This window comes from Amblyomma americanum, chromosome 5 (assembly GCF_052857255.1).
Source record: "Amblyomma americanum isolate KBUSLIRL-KWMA chromosome 5, ASM5285725v1, whole genome shotgun sequence".
NCBI classification, from domain to species: Eukaryota; Metazoa; Arthropoda; class Arachnida; order Ixodida; family Ixodidae; genus Amblyomma; species Amblyomma americanum.
Genome location: NC_135501.1, coordinates 32,367,165 through 32,391,220, shown reverse-complemented (window position 1 = coordinate 32,391,220; position 24,056 = coordinate 32,367,165). Strand labels below are relative to the sequence as shown.

Below are 24,056 nucleotides of genomic sequence, written 5' to 3'. Positions count from 1 at the left end.
AATGCCCATCCAGAACACTGTTCACCAACAAACCTCAAGCTGTAAAACCATTGCTCCTCCGCTTTGAAGAAATATGCCAAGAAATAAACATACTAGATGCACTTCCTGATGTTGCCCAGAGACCCGATAGGTTGCCACCTTGGTACTTCTTTCCTGGTGTATGCGATTTCGCACTGACGCACATTCAAAAAAGACATACCCCACTGGAATATATACAGCAAGAGTTTCTTGGAGTAAGCGAAAAATACAAGAATTGCACAGATTTCTACACAGATGGATCTAAGACAGCACTCTATGTAGGGAGCGCGATAGTGCAAGGGAAATGGGAAAAAGTAGTCAGGCTGCCTCAGTGCGCTTCAATATTTACAGCAGAATGCTACGCCATTGCTCTAGCTGTAGAACAAATATTGAAGAAAAACATACAGAACAGTGTTATCTACAGTGACTCCCTCAGCGTAAGTACAGCAATAAACCCCAGAAATGCAACTGAACCCTTAATAGGAAACATAATACATAATGTAATACGAACTGATTCACAAGGACATACAATAAAGTTTTGCTGGGTTCCCAGTCACGTGGGCATCAGCGGAAATGAGAGGGCTGATGCAAGCGCCGCACTTGCCCTTAACGCAAAAATAAAACCAGTAAACATACCGCATAAGGACTGCATCAAGTCAGTCCAGAATAAATTGAGAGAAAAATGGCAGGCCTCTTGGGACAACGAGGTTAACAACAAGCTGCACTTTGTAAAACCTGTCCTGGGTGAATGGAAGACCTGTAGGCACCAGGAACGATTTATTGAAGTAATTTTATGTCGTCTCCGCATTGGACATACACACATTACACATAATTTCTTACTAACGAAACAAGACAAACCTCGTTGTGAAAGATGTGGAGACAAACTAACAATAAACCATATTTTATTCTCTTGTGCAAAACTCGAAAAACTAAGAAATAAGCACTTTACGAAGTTTTATAATGAATACATTCCTTTACACCCAGCGCTGCTTTTAGGCGAAAATGCCATTGTTAACATATCTTCCGTTTTTAGCTTTTTAAAAGAAGCAGATGTTCTTCAGAAACTGTAAACTTTGATCCAGAGCTTTGCTTTAAAATGTGATGCATTTCAGCCATTTTCTCATTCCATGAGAAGAGGGCTGAGGTGGGTATTTGAATGGTTGGGAGCCTCAGGATCCTTGCCCAGCCAAGGATGGCTACTGAGGTTATCTGACCTTCTTGAAAGCGTTTATTTTTAGCCATTTATAAAATTTCTTCTTTCTCTTATTACTACCAGAACGAAATAGCAATTTAAGTCCTCTACACAACCATGTTTCCTCCCACCTACAGAAAAGTGTTCATATACCTTGAGCCTGGCGCATGATAGCCTTAGCTGGTTATGTGCCATTAAACCCAACACAACACAACACAACACAACACGCATCAACAGCAGCTATTAGCTCTGATGTGGCAAATTCGTTACCGTTTTCCTTTCCGCGTCCTTTGTCGGAGGTAGTGCAGAACACTGCGCATGATTTGGTAGGAAAATGAATTCTGCCTGGCTTTTAAACCCCTTTGGCGCCACGTGAAGGACGTGCCGGATATTTTCAAAATGTCCGTTTATTTGTCGTCTTTTTGCATGCCTCTGAAAGTCGTCCACAAGGCCCTGTTGCTCTCTCCTCAGCCGAGGCTACTGCACCGGTCTGTCCACCTGTTATGGGCCAGTTTCTTCTCACTGCGGCGCGCTTGAGCCGTAAGTTCGTAGGGAAGCCTCTATCTCTTCTTGCTTTCGACTTGTCCGTAGTTGTGGAAGGTCAAGGTCGGGAATCGGCTGATCTTCGTTTACTGTTGTATTCGTGGTATGATCCATGAAAATCGCTTGTAATGTAGACACAAGCGTATCTGGGCTTAAGGTAAGAGTCCAAGTATCTTGCCAAAATATAACACACGAGCTAAGTGGGTGAGTAGGGGTGGGGGACAGTGCTTGCCATGTGTTTTTCTGCCCTTCCGTCGTCGTTTTTCACACCTTTATTTTTGGATTTTGCTGAACGCCATCTCAGTTGGTTAAGAGGATTTGCGTTTTATTAACATTTGCGTTTTGAACCCTATACTTAAAGGCTGTGGCCCCTATTCCACGCATCTAATTCTGCCCCCATTCTTATGCACCGGGACCGGGAGTGTTGAGACCCCAGGGCGATTCAGCAGTGCCAATTTCATTACTGCAAAAGCAGCGTACGTGACTCGTACCTGAAGGAATATTTTTGTGACCACTCGGCACAAAGTATGCAGAAAGTTCGGCTGCGATCCTGTCGCTCCTGAAGAAAACCTTTTTTTTGTTTAGAAGCCGATTATAATGCCCATATGTGTCTTATTTTTCTGTTCTCTCTCAATTATTGCAACCAATCAGTCAAAGCGCGCACTGCTGAGCAGCTACCTGGATTTTGTTTAAGGCCACTTACCACACCTGCTGCCGTTGCTTGCAGCTATGGCGTTCGGGTGCTGAGTAAAGGACGCACAAACGATTTTCAACCACGGTGGCCACATGCAGAAAACGTCCGTGTGCTCTGCGATGTCAGAGGAATTTTCTCAGGCTGTCAATTTTTTTTATTCTTTATTACACCTCTTAATGCCAGATGCACTAGAGAATGACAAATGTGAAAGAGACACAAATAGCGAGAATACGGCGGATAAATCAATGGTAAATAGCTCCTGAATTTTCAAAATCAGCTGCTGCTTCTGCTTCGCAGAACTGCTCTGGGTTATCAATACAAACAACTTCCGTAAGACATTGGTTCCAGTACCGTGAAGTCGGCGGCAGCACTGACTGCGGAAAAAATTTTGTGTTGCGTAACGCAATGCTGGCCACCAGATGGCGATTAGTGCGATGGGATACATGTATTGGTGGGAGGATGAGGCGATCACATACAGAGCGATGATGGTAAAACTTGTGGTTTTCGTTCGCATCGGTGTTCTGATACTGAGGCATTAATAAGGAGGAGCAATGGAAGCGTCACCGCCCTACGCTTGCGTATAAACGCGTCAAACCAACAGTTGCAACACATGGGTTCTTTCACGCTTTCACCTTGTTTCGTACTCCCATATTTGACCAGGTGGCGTTCATATAAGCAGCGTCGGCGTTCGTCGACAGGGGCTACTGGCAACGCAGCGAAGAGGTCGGCCTCATGGACCGGATTCGCGAGCGCGCCATCGTGGCTGGGGCAGACGTCTTGGGGGATCCTTCTGGCCGACAGCAGATGTGAGTGAAGCAATGGATGCTGGGCACGGTCAAGCCAGAAGTCTTACATTCACGCAGTGCAAGGCTGCCAGTCTCAGGTATTATCTGATGAAACTTTTGGGAAACGGCTGTTTCGCCAGTTAAAACCTTACGAGCACCGGCTGCTTGCAGGTTTCCTACGCGCAGCTGCGCTGATCAGTTACATACGCATCTTGGCACGTAACGCCGCATTTCCCCGTGAGTGAGCATCTTACAAATGCTTTCTGTGCGCTTGGACACTTCACGCCAGTAAACTGCGCGGTCAGGTAGGCCTTAGTTCATTCGCAGCGGTGCGCTACCACGCGGTACGCGCATATATTAGCGCGGGCTTTTCCGCCGCATAAAAAAAGTAACGGACCATCATACGGACAGATGCGGCAAAGATGCGACAGCAGTGGCCTTCTACGTTTCACTTCAAACTGGTAGCCTTGTTACGGCATAGATGCGACAGCAGATGCCTTCTACGTTTCAGTTCACACTGTTCGCCTTTTTAGTGCACCTCTGATTTTATTATCGCCATATTTTTTTTTCTTTCTGCTGCTGCGTGGGCTTCTGGAGGGCAGATATGGGTGATGAATGGAAATTGAGGTTGATTCCTGGTGGGCTCTTCTCATGGGCGCCCGTGAGGCCTATTTGGGTGGCACTGCTAATGGGTGAATGAAGCCTTTTGTATACGGTGGCCTTTCTATGGTGGGGTGTAGGCCATCTGGATGGTGTAGGTGGGAGGCTGTAGTGATGGGGGGGGAGGGGAGAGGGGAGGATGGAGTGACGAGCTTTGCTCCCACGCGCCAATTCCGCGATGACTTTCCAGAATAAGCCATTATTGCGATCGCAGTAAAGCCTGACCTTTATGCTTAGTCTCCAACAGCACTTTTTATTTTCCTATATAGCGCGCTCATTTCTTATTGTAGCGAATTAATTTATTACTGAACGGATGACATCGCCCCTGCACTCAGGGCCAGCGCTGGCAAAAGCAGCGTGACATCTGCGGTCCCCTGCGACCTCTTCAACCACACCGAGTGGAGCTGTTGGCTGGTGCGGCCGTTCAACAACACACAGCGGCTGGTCCTTCGGCTTAGCGTTGCGGATGACGAGCTCGACCGGAACCGGATGCGGGTCGCGTGGTGCCTTCGGAAGCACAAGATACGCGGGCAGAACCTGTACGCTGTAGAGGAGATCAGCGACGGCTTAGGTGGGTCTGCCCTGTTCGTTCCTCGCTATCCAACTGAGCGTTTCGAATTCTCTCGGTTGCCTCAGGTTGGTTTATCAGCGTGAAGTTTAGAGCGAAATGCCTGGCGGTGTCATGCACGTGCGCAGATGTTTTTCCTGCCCGCATTTTCCCTTATGATCACAATCACAAATATATAGAGATCAACGCATTCCCAGAACATTGTATTAGTTTAAAGTTTGATGTTTATTCATTGGTTTGTTATACAGGTAGCATACGCCAAAAGTGCAGTAAAGCAGGAGCTACAGGCATAACCTGACAGGGGCTCCTGCCCTATAAAGCGGCAACGGCAGACAGGAGGCAATTTCATACAAAACTATCAAGCACATGCAATCCATTTTGTAGAGAGAGCAAACTTTGAAACTGAGCAGAAAATTGTAAATGCAAGAACAAGCATATAAAATGCATCTGATACACACAGCTCACGCTCAAACAGAAATATAAATGATTGTACTCTAACAAAGCTGTAGTGTCGGCGAGGACCCGGCCAAAAGCGAGTTCAGACTCAGAATTATATGACGAATGACGTTTTATTCAAGCCGGGAAGGGTTTTTATAGCGTACCGATCATCATTGCGGAACCGCGGCTCCCGCGCTAGCGAGCGCGAGCTTCGAACGCTGACTTCGGTGAAGCGCGAGCATCGAACGCCGGAGAGCTCTCGAGGAGTGCAAGCAGGTCGGACGCTTCGTTCCTCACCTCGCTAGGCCTCGCCGCACCGGTTCCCGTCATCCAGCGAAATAAATGTGGCCGCCTCCGCGTCCACATTTTGGTGACCACGGACAGGCACCGAGCCCTCGCAAGTGGCACAGGCGCAGCCCATCCCCGACTTCCTGCCCATCGCCGCTCTCACCTTCCACCACGTACACCACGCCATGGATTTGGATCCGAATGGTGTAAATCGCCAGTCCATGGTACTTGTTCTTCCGCTCTTCTACGAACCCCATCAAGCCGTCTGGTTCTACCAGGCGGAAGCAACCTTCTATTTTGACGGCATCGCATCACCAGCAGCACAGGCCCTCCTTATCCGTGAGGCCCTACCGCCCGCAGTTTTCCATCGCCTGGCCCTTCGTCGAGCTGCGGGACTAAACTGTCACGCTCTGAAAGGTGCTGTACTCCGCTTTTATGGCATCACGCAAATGTTCCCCTCACCTCCGTTCCCTGAAGCCGTGCCTTCAGAGCCGCCTTGCCCGGAACAGCACCCGTGCTCGTCGCCTCAAAGATTTTCCGGTACTGCATATGGCCCGACACCTCCCCATCACGTTGGATGTCCAGGCCTGGACGAATACAACGGACGCGGACATTGTTTTTCCACCGTTCCGTCCGGAGCACTGCATCTCATAGCTTGCGCAAGTCGAGGTAAATTTCTTCATCAACAACGTGCCCTCCCAGAGCCAACGCTACGCTCTCTTAAAGGGGACCCCCCTGCCACACGACTGCCTGGACCCCTTCGCAGTGCAACATCAGGCGATCGCCCATAAGACCAGCTGCGATAGGCCGTCCATTGTTACTGCAATGCACCGCCCTCCAAAGCCCCCGTCGACCCTTATGCAGTTTCTGCCTGCACCACTCACAACGCGGAACTTTCTTCGACCGTCCCGTCCTGTTTGGTACAACAGCCACCGCCACCAGCACATCATTCATCGACGAACATCCGGCAACCATCGACCTTTCCCCACCTGCTGCCCTGACCTCTTGCGGCGCCTTGTCAGCTGAGATCCTGTTCCCCTCTGCAGGCGCTGGTTCCGCACTGCCACACCCTGTCACGACCACCCTCGTTGTGAGTTCCTCTGCCCATGCACCTGCACGGTCCCCTGTGAACACTACCCTCAAATTGGTTTTGCCGCCGGGTCTACCCTCACTCTCCCTCCTCCTAGACACACCTGTAACGTCGGTATATGAGCCAACTCATCCACGCCTCTTAGAGCCCAGCGCGCGTCCAGAGGCCGCAGTCGCGCAGTTTGTCCCACAGCAATCGATTCCAAGACCGGACACTTCAACTGCGTCTCACGTCTTGTCGGAACCATCAGTCTCGCTCAGCCTCGCCCATTTCGCCGTGGCTCCTCACGTTGTGCTACACATCTAAAACGATTTTGCCAACCTTATCTGTCACCCACATCCTTCCCCATCAAGTAGTGGTTCTTCCAGTGCCATAGCCGAGCGTGACGCTTTGTATGCGACCAGTTAAGCGTTCGCCTGTGCATTTTCTCACACCAGGTTTCTCAGATCTGAGCCCTACTGCCCCGCGGTTATTATACGACCACCACACTTCAGCCTCGGCCGCTCGCCCGAGAACTGACTGTGCCGCCGGCTGCCCCACCCGGATCATCGACCCTGACTACCTGCCGGACGTTTTTTCTGTCCAGGCTCCACGTGCCTTGTACATAACTGTATTGTGCATCCTGTCCCGTCGCGTTCTTGTGCAGTTTCATGTTCTGTTGGTTCGAACGTTTCCGTTCTCTCTAGGGAGGGGCCCCTGTAGCTTTCATCACCGCCGCACTGCGCCTCCCAATCTGGCGAGCGCGAGCCTGGAACGCTGAGCTCGGTGTAGCGCGACCATCGAACGCCGTAGGGCTCTCGAGAACGGCAAGGAGCTAGGACAAGGAACACGGACCCTATACCATCGGATCCCGTGGTACACCACAGGGTGCGGTTTTATCTCCCCTCCTCCTCAACCTCGCAATGAATGACCTTCCCGCAAAATTAAGCTCTATGCCCGCCATCCGATATGCCCTATATGAGGATGATGTCTCTATCTGGGCAACAGAAGGCAATCTCAGGCGCATGGAAACCTGCCTTCAACAGGCAGCGGAGGCAGTGGACACTTACGCTGCATACTGTGGTCTCCAGTGTGCTCCCACCAAATCATAATTTGTCCATATTCGATCCTCTCCTCGGGACGACACTTCAATTCACCTCACACTCCCTTCGGGTCCGATTAGAGAGGCCAAGGAGATCCGCATCCTCGGTCTCTTTATTCACCGACAACGCAGACCGGACACAACACTCGCAAAACTCTGCATGTATGGTGATCAGGTGGGCCGTATGGTATGCCGAGTCTCCAACAAGCGTGGGTGGTTACGAAGCAAAGATGCCTTGCGGCTGGCATATGCCTTTGTAACGAGTAGAATTCTCTACTCAAACTCTACCTACACATGCGCAAACACGACGAAGACCAACTCGAGGTTATGCACCGCAAAGTCATCCAACGGGCTCTTGACCTTCCCATTACCACATCCAACCAGCGTTTGTTGGACCTGGGGGTGGACAACACCTATCGGGAACTCCGAAACGCCTATCTCGTCCACCAATATACGCGCCTATCACAAACGCCATCCCGTCGCCGCATTCTTGACCGACTCCACATCCAACACACCATCACCCTTGAGGAACGAGTACGAGAGCCAGAACCCTGGAGACGCGCCCTCAGGGTCCGACCCATTCCCGCAACATGTCACACTCTGACCACAATGGCCGTCGCCAGGCGCGTGCGGAAGCACCGGAGCGACATTATGGTCGACAACAACACGTGTACTACGTCGACATTGCCGGTCCCCACCGTAAGGGGTGGTTCACCGCAGCAGTGGTCCACGACAACACCACAATGGTAGGACTCACTTTCCGCGCCTACAGCGCAGCACACGCGGAGGAAATCGCGATTGCGCTCGCACTGTCCATCCCACAAGTGAAACACATCATTACCGACTCGAAGGGGGCCTGTCGGAACTCTGAGCTGGGTTGGATACCTCCTCTTGCCTGGCGCATCCTACAAAATTGCTGTCGGTCCAGCGACCCTCCAAACTGTAACCTCATCTGGGCTCCCGGCCACCAGCGACTCCAGGGCAATGAGTTAGCCGATCAGGTGGCCCGCGCGCTATCTCCCCGGGCACTCACACTTGCTCAGGAAGCCTACTACGAGCCTACCCAATATCTAATTACATTCAAAGACATCACTACATATTATAAGAACAGTCATCGTCGCTTTTCGGAACCCTGTAAGGGTCTCCGGAGAGCAGACGAACGGCTTCTTCTCAAAATTTTTGCAAATACAATGCTGTGCCCGGCAGTATTGAAACACTTCAATTCAGAATTTGATGGTGGCTGCAGGCTGTGCGGAGCGACGTTCTCTGACGTTTTCCATATGGTCTGGGCCTGCCCTTCTAATCCCCACCCTTCCCAATCCTTCATCTCCCACCCTTCTATGGAGGCCTGGGAGGCGGCGCTGCTCAGCTGCCATGACCTGCAGTCCCAACGGACCTTGGTCGCCAGGGCGCGAGCGGCGCTAGACGCCATTGGGGCTCCGGAATAGGAGCTCCACCTAGATTTGTGAGGATTTGGGCCATAGGGCCTGGGCCAAAACACCTCCTTGTAAATAATAAATGTTTACCACCACCACCACCAGCTGGCCAGGCCTCACTGCACCTGTGCCCATCATCCAACTAAATAAAATTGGCCGCCTCCACGCCCACAATAGAAAACAGTCACGTGACATTCTAAGGCAATAATGAAGTACAGGTATACAAAACAAGGCCAAATCCAATCCAATTAAAAGAAACTGAAACTCAGGACACAACATACTCGCTCCTTTCGGGGAAAAGCAAACATTGGTGAAAAACCTGAAATTGTTAGAAAAATTTGTATACAAAGTTTTATGAACATGAATGCAACGCAAACAAATATCTGAATACAGAAATAAGCTTACTCTTAGTAAGCTTTGAATCGGGAAACATTTCCTAATTCATCCCGAAAGAAGAATGAATGAACACTTCACTATTCATCAAAAACGAATATTTCGCACTTCATCAAAAACAATGCACTTCATCAAATCAATGAATATCTGATACATTCCAAAAGAATAATAAACACTCGATAGAGAACAATGAATATACTCGTCCCAAATATATCTTCTCCCACCCCCTTTTTTTAGGAATAGTGATGGGTCTTAAATGCAAGCAAGCTTCAATGCTCAACAAATGCAGCTAGGGCAGCGTCACTGAAGGCTGCTAAACATTTAAAACGTCCGACACTGTAGCTCATGTGATACCACTAGTCTGTCTACTCGCTGAGCGTCCTCAGAGAATCTGCTGATGGGCGTCCCCATGAGCAGATTTTACTTCATCCAAATAAAATATATCTTTTGACATGCCCCTTCTTTTTGCTGTTTTTATGAAGTTACCTTAGAACATCGGCTAGTATTACATACTACTCAGTAAAAACTAAAGGTCGACACTACCATAGAACTCATCGGCGAGCATTACTCAATTGGAATACACATAGATGAACATAGATGAACATCGGACAATTCTACTAGGCCGGAAAAACATACGAAAGAACAGCAAGTTCCCTTCAAAAGAAGTCACACGACTCGGACTGAAATAATCATACTCTGCTGGTAATAACATTCATTATATGACTGACATGAAACAGTACTAAGTGGATCTGTCTGCACAAAGAAAAGGAAACATATGTATAGTAGCCTGATAAATAATACTCATTTCTGAAGAGTTGAGCATTATTTTTTATCGTATTGGAATGTAATTTAGGAAAATAATCTTGTCCAGAAAATAATTGAAAAGGATGTCCCTATCTGGAAATGCGACGCCATAATATTATACTGAATAATCTTCACAACGCAGGGAAAAAAATATCAAGAATATTGAAACATCATATCACATCATATCAATATAATTTTATGCACACAAAAATATCGCAGATATGTCACTAATTCACTTCCCATACAGTAGCTACTGAGAAAGTGAAACTGCACACGAAATAAATGACATTGAAAGACATGTAAAATAACGGGTTGCATTACATGACGAAAGTTAAAGAATTAAGTTACCCAAGAATTCAAGACTCAGTGCACTGCCCCCTCTTAGACAAGGGAGAAGAATGCAAGACATGTTAATTTGACACATAGTACTTAAACGAGTATGCCTTGCGACAGTTCTTTCTCGACCGCTCCGGTGCCAAACTAAATTTTTGAGGCGACGTCCTCAGTCCAGGTTCCGAAGGCTGCCGTTAGCGCCGGTTCCTAGACGGAACCGCTGGGGCTGGCCCACTTTCATTAGGCAGAACTGAACACTGCGCACGCAAGTTAGGAAGCACATCTTGCCTGTTGTCAGATAAATCACTTGAACGCTGAGCACTTGTGCCAGAAGGCACATCACGCCCGTTCACAGGCACATCACTGTGGAGGTGGGACGACATGGATTGTCCAGCCAGTGGCCGTGAAAAAATGGTGAAGCTGGTTCTAGCTTCTGAAGGCTGTGATATCGATGATGCATAAGGAGGCTGCCGAGGCAGCACTGGGCCCTCCGAGCCTTGATCCTGAACGTAACTTTTAGAATCGTAGGGAAAAGGTAATTGAAATAAATTAGAATGTTCATCCTCTTTCTGATTCATTTGTCTCGGTACTTGGGCCAGTTTAGAAGCATTCCATAGACTGCCATCTTCTGGGCGGCATGATGCTGGACAATGTGATTGACTGACCTCCCGTGGTGCGGAGAAACGTCTGTCTCCTTTGAAGTGAATGAGGGGTTTACGAATTTGGACAAAATCCCCAGGTTGAATTCTTGGTGGCCGTGCTCCACGCTTGTTATCTGTATATTCTTTCATAGTCGTCTGTTTCATCTCGGTTCATTTCCTCAAATCTTGCATAGCTTGATATGGATTCCGAGCAAACAATGAAGGAAACCCAACAATATCTAGCTTTGTACGATGGCATATGCCATGAAGAAGGACTGCCGGTGCTTCACCTGTTGTGGCATGAGGTGTAGATCTATATATTCCCAAATACTGTGCAATTGTAGTTTTCAAAGGCCGTCGTTCCATCGATGTCTTAAAAGTTCTGTTAAATCTTTCAATTTGTCCGCTGGCCTGCGGGTGATATTGAAGAATTAATTCACTTGACAGCCCTGTTACTCAGAAATTCCTTAAATTCTTTTGACATGAACTGAGGGCCTTGATCAGATACTATCTCTTCTGGATAGCCTTCAAGAGCAAAAACGTCAAACGAAATGTCTTTAATATCGGTGGTTATTATATGATCTGTCATCTGCACCTGAGACTATTTCGAAAAATAGTCAAAGCAATGGCTTAGCGACAATGTCGATGTGCTCGCCCATAAGGGCCGACTATGTAGATTGCCAACTTTTGCCAAGGCTTCTCTGGAAAAAGAACAGTCCGCAAAGGTGGTACAGATGTTTTCGGTGTTTTTACTACATGAACGGCAGTAGTTCGAATGGTCTATTCCTACACGAATGCGGTAGCTCGAATGTCCTCTTCCTCCGACGCGCACTCTTGCACTTCTCTCACAGAAGTTTGAGGACGATTGCAAACTGACTGAATATGCCCAACTCGTCAACAATGAAAACAAGTTTTTCTCTGTGCATGACATTAGGTGCCGACGCAGTATTACGATTCGATCCACATCTAACAGTGGCAGTGTGGCATGTTGCGCGTTGCACGTCTGTTCGCGTCCATTGACAGAACATTGCCCATTGACGGAACATTGTCGGAAAAGTTGCGTTCCTTTGGAATGCTGGCAGCAAGGGTACTGAAGCTGCGTCTACTCGTAGACGGTGCTACGATGCGTTGTTGCGCCGGGCGTCTTGAAAGAAATTGTTGACCTTTTGTACGTATGGCGTATTGCTGCTATTGAAATGTAGTAGAAGGCTGTGGATAAGTTTGCTGAAACGAAGGCATGGTTTCTTGAGGTCGAGGACGAACTTGTCAAAAAGGTGAAAGTTCTTGAACTTTCGGAAGAACTTGTGGCAACGATGGCGTTGCTTGACGCTGTGAACGAACTTGATGCAATGAGTATGTTGCTTTCTGTATTGGTTGTACTGCTGCTGTAACTTCTAGAGCGTCGCGAGTTGTTTGGTCATAACGCAAAGCGGTATTCGAAGCTGTAGCGAAGGAAAAAAACTGAAAGACAATTTGGAAGTTCTAAAGTGTGCATCGAGAGCCTGTGGCCATTCGACTATGTCTTGACTATGTTTTTCGAGTAACTATGCCAATGTATTTTTTTTTGCACAATGCACCCCCTGTCGAATGACGACAGGCTTTCGACGAACACAGTTTAAAATTCCAAAGTGTCTTAATTTTTTTTGGCGTTTGGGTTTGGGGGAATCCGCATTCCTGTGGCGCTTCTATGAACTGTTTGCCGTGGAATTACTGGGCCCCTTGGGAGCCATCCGACTCACTCGACTGCAACGAGACGTCTGACGAAAGATCGTCGCCGCGTCTGCGGCTGACACGCGCACTGGCTCCATCTGGTGCACGAATGACGTCGCTGTTACTATGCGCAGCAAGTTGAGATTGTTGTTGTTTGGAGTGGAAAGGGGTCACCAGCGCGTGCATTTGTCTCTCTCTTCTGAGGGGATGGTCGCTGCGCTATGAGGGGGAGGAGGAGTGAAAGGAGTGGCGGTGGTCGCCGTGTCACGTAGAGAGAAGGGGTTGGCTGCACCTCCACCTGCTTTGCTGAGGTGGAGGAGGATGTGCGCCGATGCGTGCCGGAGAGGCCACAGCCGCCGTGACGCACTGAGGCAGGTGCCTAGAAGCCCACTCACTGAGGCCGTTGGGTAGGGAAGGACGGTCGAAGAGATGTAGGCCGCGGGAGGGGGTAGATGATGTCGACGGTACTGCGTCTTCGCGTCGTGTTCCTCACCGGCCTCCCTCAGAGTTGATAACGGGGACTTGACCCCCCCCCCACCCCCCAACATCCCCTTCCCTACCCCTGGTCCCTAAGAATGATGCCACAAAATGGTTAACATACGTCGGGGCCAGCATCCCCTCCCAGAATAACCCATAGTACCGACTACCACTACCAGGCCACAGCTGGCACTGTTCCAGGGCAGGGACGGACGGACGGATGGACGGACGCCGCGAGTATGAGCCATTAAAGGCTTTCGCCTTAAAATCGGATCCTTCTAATAAAAGACATTCGCGAACACGTAGCGATGAGACGCTAGTCACGAACTTGTCTCTCATTGCTTCATCTGGGGACGCAAAATTGGATGTGTTTGCCAGATCTCGGAATGCGGCCATGTATTCTGTGACCGACTCATCTGGCTGCTGCACGCGGTGTAGAATTTACGTCGTTCTACAACCAATTTTGTCAACACAGAAAACTCTTCGGCAAGTAATGTTACTACAGCCTGATACACGTCTGGCGCACTATCTGCCGTGTCTGTGGACGCTGTTGCTGAATGCGACGCAATCCCCGGTTGTGTTGTAGTACGTGCAAAATCAATCCTGCACCCTTCGTCCCCTAAATTGTATATCAACAATGATTTCTTGCTTTCAGGTGATGCTGAAGAACCACCAGATAATTTCAAATAAAGTTCAAATGTTTGTATTCATTGTGTCCAAGGCACTGCCGGGCGCCCTGGTCTCTGAATGAAAAGCTGAGGCGCATGAACGCCAGAGAACCCATGCGTCGCTTATGTATACGAAAATGGCTGCGGCCTCACGGCCTCCTCTCATGCCGGTTACGAAATAACAGCGGCCTCCTGAATCGCTGTCAATGAAAACGATGACTCAGTACAATGTACCTGCCATCCTTCATTCCTTCATTGAATACAGAACATGAAAGTTGGCGGCCTCCCGGTCTTCGCGATTGCCGGTTACAGAAAATGGCGGCCAGTGAACTTCCTGCCTCCTCGCCTGCGCAGTAACAGGTCGCACAAAATGGCGGTAACGTGCTGTCGAATTCCTCGTCTAACTCGATGGAGACGGATGTGGGGACTTTCATCAGCCTTGAATGAATGTCCTTGAAAATGTGATTAATTTCTACTAGTCCTTCTGCGCCTTGACAGAAATACAAATGGCCCTTTTTTCCTGAATTGCTCACATGTTCGCAAATGCGTAGGTGCGCTAGGCTTAGTGACCTCCTCAATCGGCAGAACTCGAGGCGTCTAAGAGCGTAGCCTCGTTCATTTTCAAGAACGCTCACTAAGAGTCTAAGACACGCCGGTGATGAATGCACTGAGAAACTCCGGTGATGAATGCACTCACTCGCTTTCCATAGCCTGAGTGCTCCAGGCAGACGCGGCCCTTTGGCAGCGGCCCAGTCCTCGATGACGACGTAGAAGAAGCAAGTGGACACCGAAGTCCTCCGATGAAGAAGAAGCTGAATTTTCCGCCGGAAATATGCCGTGGACTGTTACCTGAACAATTTAGGCATGCAAAAAAATTGAAGACGACGGGACGTCGTCACAAAACTTTCGAATTAACTCGTGACAGCAAACTCTCGCTAGGCCAATAGGCCTAACAAATCCCATTCTCGTCGCGAAAATAATGTCGGCCTGGAGAGCTGGCCAAGAAATGCGTCGACAATCAGAATTACATAACGAATGACGTTTTTTTCAAGCCGGAGTGAGTTTTTATAGAAAACAGTCACCTGACAATCTAAGCCAATAATGAACTAGAGATGTACATAAACAAGGCCAAATCCAATCCAATAAAACAAACCAATATTGAAACTTAGGACACATCAAAAACAACATAGGCGGAACAAGAAAGTTAAAGCTATTATTTGTTTCCAGCAAAACAATATCTTAGGGACTTCTTTGAAATACGTGCCCTGAAACCTATCTCCTCTTGCTACGTTATCTAAGGGCCTCTGAAACGCCTTCCTGGGAGGGCACATTAACTTAATCACTGCACTGTGTTGCCATGAAAACCAGAGCCAAATAATGCTCTTCTACATGCAGCAGACGACCCGCAATGACGCGCGAAGATTTGCGAATCCTTCCCGTCGACATTTTCATGCTTGCACCCTCCTCCGTCCCTCGCATCTACGTATACATGTTGAGCGATGGCTACTGGTTAGATTCTTTTAGACGTCAGGCAGCTACAGTGGGCGCCGCTAATAAGCCGCTTAGCTTCGCCGGATCAGGAAGCTCCGCTCCCAGAGGGGGGTCGGCGGAGGATCGCCTACCTTCCAGCATGCAAAAAGTGAAGAGAGGAGAGGGACAGGCGCGAAGATGCTGAAATTCAAATTTTGGCTACGGACAACTCAGCTTCTACAAACCGCATTTGAAAATTTCTTGCTGAACACTATTCGTGAAACGGCGTGCTTAATATCCCAGGCACCGCAACTTTATTAGAGCCCCTTTCACAGCCGCTTTGAAAGTAGGGGGACTTGGTAGTTTACGTGTTTCGTGCCATAGTTTGTACGTATGCGTGGTGTTCAAAGTGTTTCTTTTCGTCAGCAAATGAGCACAATGAGCACATCTACTGAAGTGAACAAAGGAAACATTTTCATGCGGACGCCAGTTCATGAATGGCCAGCGACCCCAGGAGCGCGGACACTCTTAACCGTAACTCCCCCATGTGAGAGTAACAAGGGAGTAAACAGTTTTCTTGCGCAGTCCTTTCATAAAAAAGAGTGCGATGGAGGGCAGCTGGCTCTCTTTTTACTCCTTGAGAGTGTAGCAAGTGAGGAGAGTTGCAATAATGGCCCGCTGGACATGTTGGTGACGATTCATGGAAGGAAACTAGTGCCTAGAGACAAACATGAAGCGGCAGAAATGTAGGAACGTTAAGCAGAGAAACGCTGTCGCTATAAGACGGAAATTTGTAAAGACCGCACGAAACACTCCGTCTGACCTGGCAGCTACGGCTACCAGGAATGAAACCAACTGATTGACAAAATATCGACATTCATGTCACCGACAAATCGAAGAAGACATTGAACAGGAGCAGTCGAAGCGAAACAGAGATGTCAAGCCCACAGAGCTCATGACGTCATATAGTCGCATGAAAGCGCGAAATCATATAGATGCTATAGTTCCTGTTATGTATGAGCATATTTCGAGCCCGTCGCAGAATCATGACGAAGAACGATGACACACGCGCTGAAACCAGTACAAAATAGCTGAACTTCGCGGTCTGATGAATGCGTATATATATATATATATATATATATATATATATATATATATGCTTATATATATGTTACGAACGTAGGTTGCGTTGGCTCAGCAGAATAAAGATTTAAGAGAAGTGGGCACTTCTGCAAAGGCACTTTTATTTATCAAAGTTTCGACCGCGGTGCGGTCTTCTTCAGGACTGTAGTGGTCTCGCGTCAGATGGACGTTTTAAGTTTGTGAGCTCAAGAGGAGGGAGAAAATAGCAACAACAGTTCAAAAAATTGAAAAAAAAAATATAAAAAATAAAGATGGGGGTGCGGGGAGCAGACAGGGACAATATTGGGGAGGACGCAAAAAAATAAAAATAAATGAAAAAAAGGGGGAAAATTAGTATAGTAAGGAAGGGTGGGGTACAAAAGGAGATGGCGAAACGAGGGAAAGGGAGAGGAAGACGGTGCGGGGGACATGGGCAGCACGGCAACCACAGGCGTACGAAAGCAAAACGTGCAAATAAAACACACAAACAAAATGCACAAACACAAAGGGCGCTGCTGCAAAATGTGTGGCCAAAGAGGAGCCGCTGCGCAAATGAATCTGGCAGTGACGGACAGGCCAAACCAGGCGCCTTTTGTGGGGTCTCACTAATTTCCGGTTAGCCGAGGGCTAGAACGTTAAGGAAGGAGTGGGCTACGTTAACGAGCACATGTGTAAGAACTTACTCACCGGGTCTGGGTTTCACTGAACGGTGCACCCCTCTCCCTGGGCGGGTCTTTGAACCGACCTCGCCGGGAATACTTGTTTGTAAGGGAGGAGGGCTGGGCTAGCTGTGTGCAAAGATTTCAAATTGTCGGAAAATGTAAGGAAAGAACGTCAAAAGCTTATCAATAATGCACGAGGCAGGATAGTGTAAGTAAGGAGGGGTATGATTGCCTGGGATATACACTAGGAGTTATAAAAGGTATATCTGAGTTAGCCAATTAGCGAGAAGTGTAGTATTATTTTGTCTGGAGGTCGTGAATAAAAGAAAGGGTACCAGGCTTTTCGTTAAGACCTTCTTGAATAGTATTAAATTTGTGGATAAAATAGGAACCACGTTGTTCACGTTCTCGCCTGTTTTTGAAGCCCCCTTGAATAATTGTTACTTTTAGTTGGTCAAATGGGTGTCCTGCGTTTACATGCTTGGATAGGGGAAGGTTTGGGAGAGACTTGGCGTGTGCACGGTGATTGTTAAATCGAATGCGGAATGCAGTGTTTGTCTGTCCTATGTATTGCTGGTTACACACAGTGCATTCAAGAAGGTAAATAATGTTTGATGAGTCGCAGTCAAAGTTACCGTTGATTGAATGCTGAAAAACTGACCTCGTACTAGTTGCGGAACACGTAGTCTGCATGTGCTTGCAAACTTTGCAGCGACCTTTACCACAGGGCTGGCATCCATATTTTGGGGTTTTGTGTTCCTTGGAGGGGACTAGATGGTTCTGAATGTTTTTGGCACGCCTGTAAATCACGCGGGGTGCGCATGTAATTATTTTCGATAGTCGTTGACTTTGCTGGAGAATGTTAGTACTTATTAAGAATTCTGTTTATGTTCGGTGCGTTACTGTTAAATGTGAGGATAAGGTTTGTAGTGTAATCATTTCGGTTATTTATTCGGTGCCCCTGGAGTATTTGACTATGGTTAAGATTTGAAGCTCTGCTTATGGCGTCATCAATAAGGGAACGGGGAAAGCGCTGTGTTAAGAGCACGTTGCGCATGTGTTCGGAGTTTTCATGAAAGTCTAGGTCGTTAGAGCAGATTCTTCGAAAACGATGGGCCTGCGAATAAGGGATGCTGATTTTGCAGTGACGGGGAAGGGCGCTTTGAAAATGTAGATATTTTTGTGAGTCGGTTGGTTTTCTATAAACGGTTGTACGAACTGACCCCTTGTCCACCAGAATGTCAACATCAAGAAAATTGATTTGACTGGCTGAGTAGGTGTGCGTAAAGTTTATGTTTGGGTGCACGGAGTTGAAACTGTCAATGAAATGGATAAGTTGTTGTTCTGTGTTTGTCCATATTATAAAAATATCATCCAAATAGCGCTTGTAAAAGTACGGCTGAATTGGACGAGAAGAAAGAAATTTTGACTCTATAAGATGCATGAAGATATTGGCATAATTTGGGGCCATTCATGTACCCATAGCGGTGCCACTTACTTGCAGATAATATTGAAGATCAAATTCGAAGCTATTATATTCTAACACAATTTTGGCTAGTGTTCCTAACACGTTTGGGCTTGGAGATTCATGAGGTCTCAGCTGTTCATAAGATTCTAAAAGGGCTGCAATGCCGTCGGCATGGGGAATGTTTGTGTATAAGGATGTTACATTCATGGTCACAAGAAAGGCTCCCTCTGGTAATGTTATATTGTCTATCTGGCGGAGAAAGTGGTTTGTATCTATAATGTAGGATGGATGTGTGGCTGGAATGTGGCTAATTTGAGTGTCAATGTACTTTGATATTGGTTCTGTGAGAGTGCCGATTCCTGAAGTTATTGACCGTCCAGGAATACCGGCTTTATGTAATTTAGGGAGCATGTAGAAACGCCCAGGAGAAGGATGGGTAGCCGTGAGTGCCTTGCATAGTTTCGGGGAGATTTCATTGTGTTTTGTGAGGTCGAGGAGAACGTCAGATATAGCTTTTGAGTGCTCGTCGGTGTGGTCGCCATGCAGTTGTTTATAAAAATGGTTGTCAGAAAGCTGTCGGATGCCTTCTGCTATATAGTCATCCCTGGTAAAGATGACAATGCCTCCGCCCTTATCAGCTGGCTTTATGACGATGTCGGTACGGTTGCTGAGCGCCTCGAGAGCAGTACGTTCTCTTTTAGGAAGATTGTCTGGTCGTAACCTGCGGTTCTTAAAATTTTCAATAATGTCAATTTGAACTGCCTTAATATAGATATCCAAGTGTTTTTCCCGCCCGATGTTGGGAGTCCAATTTTGGTTTGCTGAGTGGAAGACCGAGTTTTGGTGGGGGTTTTCGGGCTTATCAAAGAAGTATTCTCTCAGGCGAAGTTTTCTGGAGAAGTCGTCAAGATCTTTCAGGAGTTGGAATTCATTGTACTTGCCTGTGCGGGGGCAAAAAGTCAGCCCTCTAGATAGGACGGCTCGCTCTAACACCGCTCACAGAGTATGAGTATATATATATATATATATATATATATATATATATATATATATATATATATATATATATATAATGTTACGAACGTAGGTTGCTTTGGCTCAGCAGAATAAAGATTTAAGAGAATTTATATATATATATATATATATATATATATATATATATATATATATATATATATATATATATATATATATAATATATAATAATATATAATAATATATATATAATAAGGAAGGAAGCCAAGAGTAAGCGAGACCAAGGTTTATAGGGAAATGTTTCTATTTTTAATTTCTTTAACATTTGTACTTTACAATGCGAGAATGGCATTGAAAGCCTTCTACGCAGCATACAAAATCAAATATCACAAATGCGGTCGCAAATGCAGCAGCAACAGCAGGAAAACCAGTATTTCCGTAGCTATATCAAAAGCCAAACTGTACAAAAAATTACAAGCGAAGCCCGGGATAGGCTTTACAACGAAATAAGATTTGGGAACGAAAACCAAACTAGCAACAATAAGACAACGACATGGCAGTCAACAGCAAACTAAATATATGGCAGTGGAACTGTCGGGGTTACCGGCGCAAGCAGGGACTACTGCAGCAATTCATATACACGCAGGGCTCACCGCCTGATTTAATTCTCTTACAAGAAACTAATATAACTCCGGTTTTAGAAGGATACCAGTGCCAGCAAAATGGACGCACGGCAACTCTAATTAACAACCACCTAGTCACCATAGCGCATGACGAAATTGAAGACACGGGGATAGAGCACGTTATAACGGAGGTTATTCCCAAAAAGAAGCATAAAGCCAAAAGCACTTTCATAGTATACCTATATAGCCCTCCCAGACAGAAGAGATGCAATTTCAATAAGCTTTTCATGGAGGTGGGAAGACTAGCTAAATCCAACACTCTGCTTATCGCGGGAGACTTCAACGCGAGAGACCCCAGCTGGGGCTACTAGAAAGGAGAGAAAAAAGGACAACTAATCTGTATAGCAGCGGAAAATGCAAACTGCACCCTACTAACAGATGAGAACCAACCAACGCGACTAGGGAACAGCGTTAGCCCAGACACGTGCCCAGACCTGACTTGTCAGAGGAGCGCGGCAGGGCGAGTGGGAGAACTTGCTGGAGAACCTGGGAAGTGACCACTATGTAATCAAGGTCACCCTTGAAGCAGATAATACTAAAAGAAAGATTGGAATCGCCCACATAACAGACTGGGATGCTTTCCGGGGCGATTGTGGGCAGATGCAAGGCGCAATCACCTCAATAGAGGAATGGAGCAAGCAGCTGAAAGAGTTGCAGGAAGAAAACACGCAAGAGATAGACAGAACGGAAGTCACACCGGAAGTGGATCCGAGGCTGCTTAGGCTATGGGAAGCAAGGCGAGGGCTCACAAAGCGATGGAAAAGACAGATGCTTAACAGGAAGCTACGACTCAAGATCGCAGAGGTCACCAAGAAGGCAGAGGAGTATGCGGCACACCTCGCCAGACAGGGGTGGGAGCAGTTTAGCAGCTCTCTGAACGGCACCCTTACCACGGCCAGAACGTGGAGGATACTCAGAGCTCTCATGGATCCAACAAAGGCAAAAGCAGAAAGTAGGTAAGCAATCCAGAGGCTGGTCCACAACAGCAAAGAGTAAGATGAAGAGATCCTGGAGGCGGTCAAGACGAAGTGCTAGGGCACAGACAAGCCGCAAGGATACCAAGGAGAATATCAAGGGGAGGAGAACCCGCACCTCGACAGGCCGATAACCAAAGATGAGGTTTATGCAGCCACCAGGGCGGTTACCAGAAACACAGCAGCAGGAGCCGATAATATCAGAAACTCGTTAATTCGCAACCTCAGCGATGAAGCGGTGATGCAACTCACAGACTACCTCAATTCACTGTGGAGAGAAGGCACACTGCCACGGGATTGGAAGCATGCAGTTGTGATGATTCCCAAGCCAGGCAAGAAGTTGGAGATAAACAATTTGCGCCCTATCTCGCTCACGTCGTGCCTAGGAAAGCTTTTTGAGAGAGTCATCACAAGGAGAATACAACAATACCTGGAAGATGAAGATCTGTACCCGCACAGTATATTCGGCTTCAGAACAAATCTATCGACGCAGGACATCCTGTTACAGATCAAGGAGGAAGTCGTAGAAGCCGCCCCAAAAACAGGGGAGAGCATCATCATGGCCCTGGACATCAAGGGCGCGTTCGATAACGTCAACCATGACGCCATCATGGAAGGGCTAACCACCACCAACTGCAGAAGAAGAGTACACAACTACGTAAGGGCCTTCCTGTAAAACCGCACAGCTACGGTTGGACTGGGGGTCCTACGCAGCAAGATCTTCGAAACACCAAACAAAGGTACCCCGCAAGGCTCAGTGATCTCGCCGGTCCTCTTCAACGTAGCCATGATTGGGCTAGACAGACAGCTGAGCCAGATAGAGGGGACACAGCACGCTATGTACGCCGATGATATAACGATCTGGATCAGCCAGGGCTCCCCAGGACAAAAACAAGATCTCCTACAGCAGGCAGCCACATGCGTGGAGAACTACGTCAGAGAGAGAGGCCTGGCATGCTCCAACGAGAAGTCGGTAATTCTACGAGTGGGCAAGAGACCATCCAAAGAAATATACAACATAAAAATTGAAGGGGAGGTCCTCCCGGAACGCAACATGGTCAGAGTGTTGGGAATGTGGATCCAAAGCAGCGGGAAGTGCAGCCACACCCTAAGCCTTCTCCAACAATCAATGCAACAGGTCAGCAGAATGATCACCAGAGTATCACAGAGAAGATTTGGCATGAAGGAGAGTGACACGATCAAGTTAGTCAAGAGCCTGGTGGTCAGCCGCATAACATACTCACTCCCATACCACAAGATGACACAGCACGAAAAAGAACAAGCGGACACTTTAATCAGGACGGTTTTCAAGACGGCCCTAAATCTACCAAGAAATACGTCAAACTAGAAGCTCCTCAAGTTGGGAGTCCACAATACGTTTGACGAGCTAAAGGAAGCTTGACAGCAGTGGCAGCGGGCACAGCTCTTGCGCTGTATATCTGACCCATTCACTCTGCACATCGCAGGTTGCTTGGATTCCTGATAGCGAAGCATCACCGTATCACGGAACTATCCCACGGAACGCCGATTGTTTCTGCCCGTGGCCAGCGGTAGCTCTCAGCCGTCCTGCGGCGCTGCCACCCGGCAGCTGAAACGCCCATTGGCCCTTGCAGTGGGTGGCATCTTGGACTACGGCTATATAACCGGAAAATCTACCGTCAACGCTTCTTGGCAGCAGTGGCAGCGGGCACAGCTCTTGCGCTGTATATCTGACCCATTCACTCTGCACATCGCAGGTTTGTGACCTTATATTTACTCTGTCTCTTTTAGTGCACCTTCGCCACTGCTGCTGCCTGATTGTGCTTCCCTGTTACTTTCTGTGCATAGCCTTTAGCAGCCTCCAGGCACATCAAACTCTTGACAGTGTTGTGCGAAACTTTCCTACCTGCTGTAGACCTCTGATATGTCGAAGGCTGCTATTGCAGAGTTAAGGCTTGAATTCGAGGGAAACCTTGCACAGTGTAAACAGGAAATGGAAGATAAAATAGCGGAGCTTAAAGCAACAGTGGAATTCCTCAGTGAAAAGTACGAGGAAAGTAAAACATTGCTGGAGTCTACGCAAGCAGAAAACGAAAGACTGCGAGAAGAAAATCAATCCCTGAACGCAAAGCATGAGGCCTTCGAAACGAAACTGGAAACTGATGAGGACAGGCTGACTCAGTGTGAGCAATACTAACGAAATTGCAACTTAGAGATCAAAGGTGTCCTTGTGCGACAAAGCGAAAATCTTGCAGACATTCTCGGCAAGATTGGCGAAAAGGCCGGAGAGCCAATCGATGCATCAGACATCGAAATTGTGCACCGTGTGCCAGTTGCCAAACATTCTAGCCATAAAAACATTGTTGTCCAGTTTGTACACCGCAAGAAACGTGACGCAGTCTTGGAAAAGGCTAGTAAAGCTAACATTGTGGGAACTGACCTTGGTCTAGACACTTCTGACACCGTATATGTCAATGAGCATCTGTGTCCTCAGCTGAAAAGGCTCCTCGGAAGCGCGGTGGCGCGAAAACGCGAGGTTGGATGGAAATTTGTTTGGGTTCGAAACGGCCGCATTTTTGCACGAAAAGCTGAAAACTCGCCATTGCTTAAAATTTTTCGTATGTCTGACCTGTCCAAGATCATTTAAACAACTTCCGGGTGCCACAAAGCGATTTCGGAGTTCAGTCTTATCAGTCATGGAAACATTTCTGCGCGATTATGCTGCCGTGTTTTCAAAATTTTCTTGTTACCCTTGTTATCATGGTCTCATGACGGGAAGGGCACTTCTTGTCCGAAGAGCAGATACAATTATCACTCCCAAAGTTACATGCGCAAGCTTGACCGGCAACGTCACTCTTTTGCTTCATGAATACCATTCAGCCCATCCTAATCATTCAGGATTTC

At 47.5% G+C, this 24,056-nt stretch overlaps 1 protein-coding gene and 1 long non-coding RNA gene across 4 annotated transcripts in view; one reads left to right on the top strand and one right to left on the bottom strand.

Moving 5' to 3' along the window:
• Positions 1-24,056, bottom strand: part of LOC144134626 (uncharacterized) — a 97,005-nt gene that overhangs the window by 6,943 nt on the left and 66,006 nt on the right. The gene's annotated exons all lie outside the window — the stretch shown is intronic.
• LOC144134625 (uncharacterized) overlaps positions 1-24,056 on the top strand; it is a 78,307-nt gene that overhangs the window by 6,960 nt on the left and 47,291 nt on the right. For all 3 annotated transcript variants that reach the window (XM_077667501.1, XM_077667499.1, XM_077667500.1), the window contains exons 2-3: positions 3,108-3,253; positions 4,228-4,463. In XM_077667501.1, the coding sequence (XP_077523627.1) occupies positions 3,180-3,253; positions 4,228-4,463 (310 nt within the window). In that variant the 5' untranslated portion in view covers positions 3,108-3,179. The remainder of the gene's footprint in view (positions 1-3,107; positions 3,254-4,227; positions 4,464-24,056) is intronic.